This window comes from Dioscorea cayenensis, chromosome 11, assembly GCF_009730915.1.
Source record: "Dioscorea cayenensis subsp. rotundata cultivar TDr96_F1 chromosome 11, TDr96_F1_v2_PseudoChromosome.rev07_lg8_w22 25.fasta, whole genome shotgun sequence".
Taxonomy (NCBI): Eukaryota; Viridiplantae; Streptophyta; class Magnoliopsida; order Dioscoreales; family Dioscoreaceae; genus Dioscorea; species Dioscorea cayenensis.
The window spans coordinates 2,615,208-2,616,839 of record NC_052481.1 but is presented as its reverse complement, the minus strand read 5'-3'; the positions used below and the strand labels follow the sequence as shown (position 1 = coordinate 2,616,839).

The 1,632-nt window shown below is 35.2% G+C and overlaps 1 protein-coding gene across 1 annotated transcript; it reads right to left on the bottom strand.

The window, feature by feature from the left end:
* On the bottom strand, positions 1-1,558 carry LOC120271949 (trihelix transcription factor GT-2-like). Its single transcript, XM_039278637.1, has 2 exons — positions 1,255-1,558; positions 1-1,164 (listed from the first exon to the last, which is right to left on the bottom strand). Exons 1-2 carry the CDS (start codon positions 1,467-1,469, stop codon positions 207-209), a joined length of 1,173 nt encoding a protein of 390 aa, XP_039134571.1. The 5' UTR covers positions 1,470-1,558; the 3' UTR covers positions 1-206.
* Positions 1,559-1,632: the final 74 nt, after the last annotated feature.

Below are 1,632 nucleotides of genomic sequence, written 5' to 3'. Positions count from 1 at the left end.
TGAAAGAAAGTTAATTATCAAATTAATACATAAGTTGTCCACATTGTGATTAAGAAATTTGACCCTTCTCTTGTTGCATGCCATAAGCAAAGAAGAGAATGAGCTTCAATTCCATTGAAAATTAAGAAAAAAATCAAAACACATGACTTCATTCATGGATTTTTTTCATTTCAAAAACAAAACAAAAACCTCTATAACACATTCACTTAAATCTCACCTTTCTCTTCTTCTTCTTCTTCTTCTTCATCATCATCAACAACATCATCATCATCATCATACTCTCCATCTTCATCTTCAGAAAACTTGAAACTCACTTGCTCATAATTTGGCACAACAATGGCATCCAAAAGCTCTGAACTAGTAGAAGCCACCATTGACGAAGACGAATACAATTGATCTAACTGATGGTAATAAGGACATGTCTTCGAATTCACCGGTCTCGCCTTTCCGCTATCCTTCGTCTTCCTAAAATACTTGTTGATGTTCTCCCACTTCTCTTTGCATCTTTTTGCACTCCTATTAAACCCCATTCTTCTCATTCTTGAACTCACTTCTTCCCAAAGATGTCCTTTAACTCCGGCCTCTTTGAACATAAACTCCAACTTACTTCTAACTCCAATGAGTGCTTCACCTTCAGCCTTAGGCCACCGATTTGAATACATTCTAATGTCGGTATTTATAACAATATTCTTTTCTTTTTCTGCTTCTTGAAATATTGTTCTATCATTGTCCTTATTGATTTCATCAGGAATTAGGTTGGCATTCTCTTTAGTGATATTCTCCAAAAAGGAAACAATCGTCGCCACTCTTGCCGAAGAAATAGCTTGTTCTTCGGCTCTCGCCATCGCCTTTTCGGCTTCTTGCTTCATCCATGCTTCTTGTTTTCTCATTCTTTCTTGGTCTTTCTTCTCCATTGCATCCAAAAATTTCCGATGAAGCTCTTCTTGATGCTCGATAAGTTTCTTCGTAAGGCTTTCGAAGAACAACACAATAGAATTTAACCTTTGTTCCTTCTTCCTTTTCTTCTTCTTCTTCTTCTTCTTCCTCTTCTTCTCATCATTTTGTGCAATTGCATTAGCACTAGTAGGCTTGCAAATGGCTTCAAGCTCACTAAAGATCTTGTAGTTATCCTTCTCCTTTTTGTAATCCAAGTCCAATGGCCTCCTACATGCAATCAATATATATATATATATATATATATTAAAAGGCAAATAAATATAAATGAAACAAACATGAATATATATATGTACATACCAAAATGGTTCTTTTATTGAGGACTCTTGTTCTTCATTGAGATCTTGAAAGAGATGGACTTGTTGAGACACAGGGATGGGACTAAAATAAGATAAATGCTGCATTTGGTGTTGCATGTAGTGAGGAGTAGTGCTAGGATTAGGATTGGAAATGGAGTAGTGAATTCCTGAAACTCCACATCCACTTACATCTTCATCTCCATATCCATGTTGCATTTTTATTTCTATTTTTAATTTTTTTTTTTCAAAATAAAAATTTGTGTTGAGGATGGGGAGAAAGAAAGAAAGAAAGAAAGAAAGAAAGAAGGAATTGTTGGAAGTGTTGAGAGGGATTTGATTTAGATCTGGATGTGCATGTGCTTTTGTTTGTGGTGTAGTA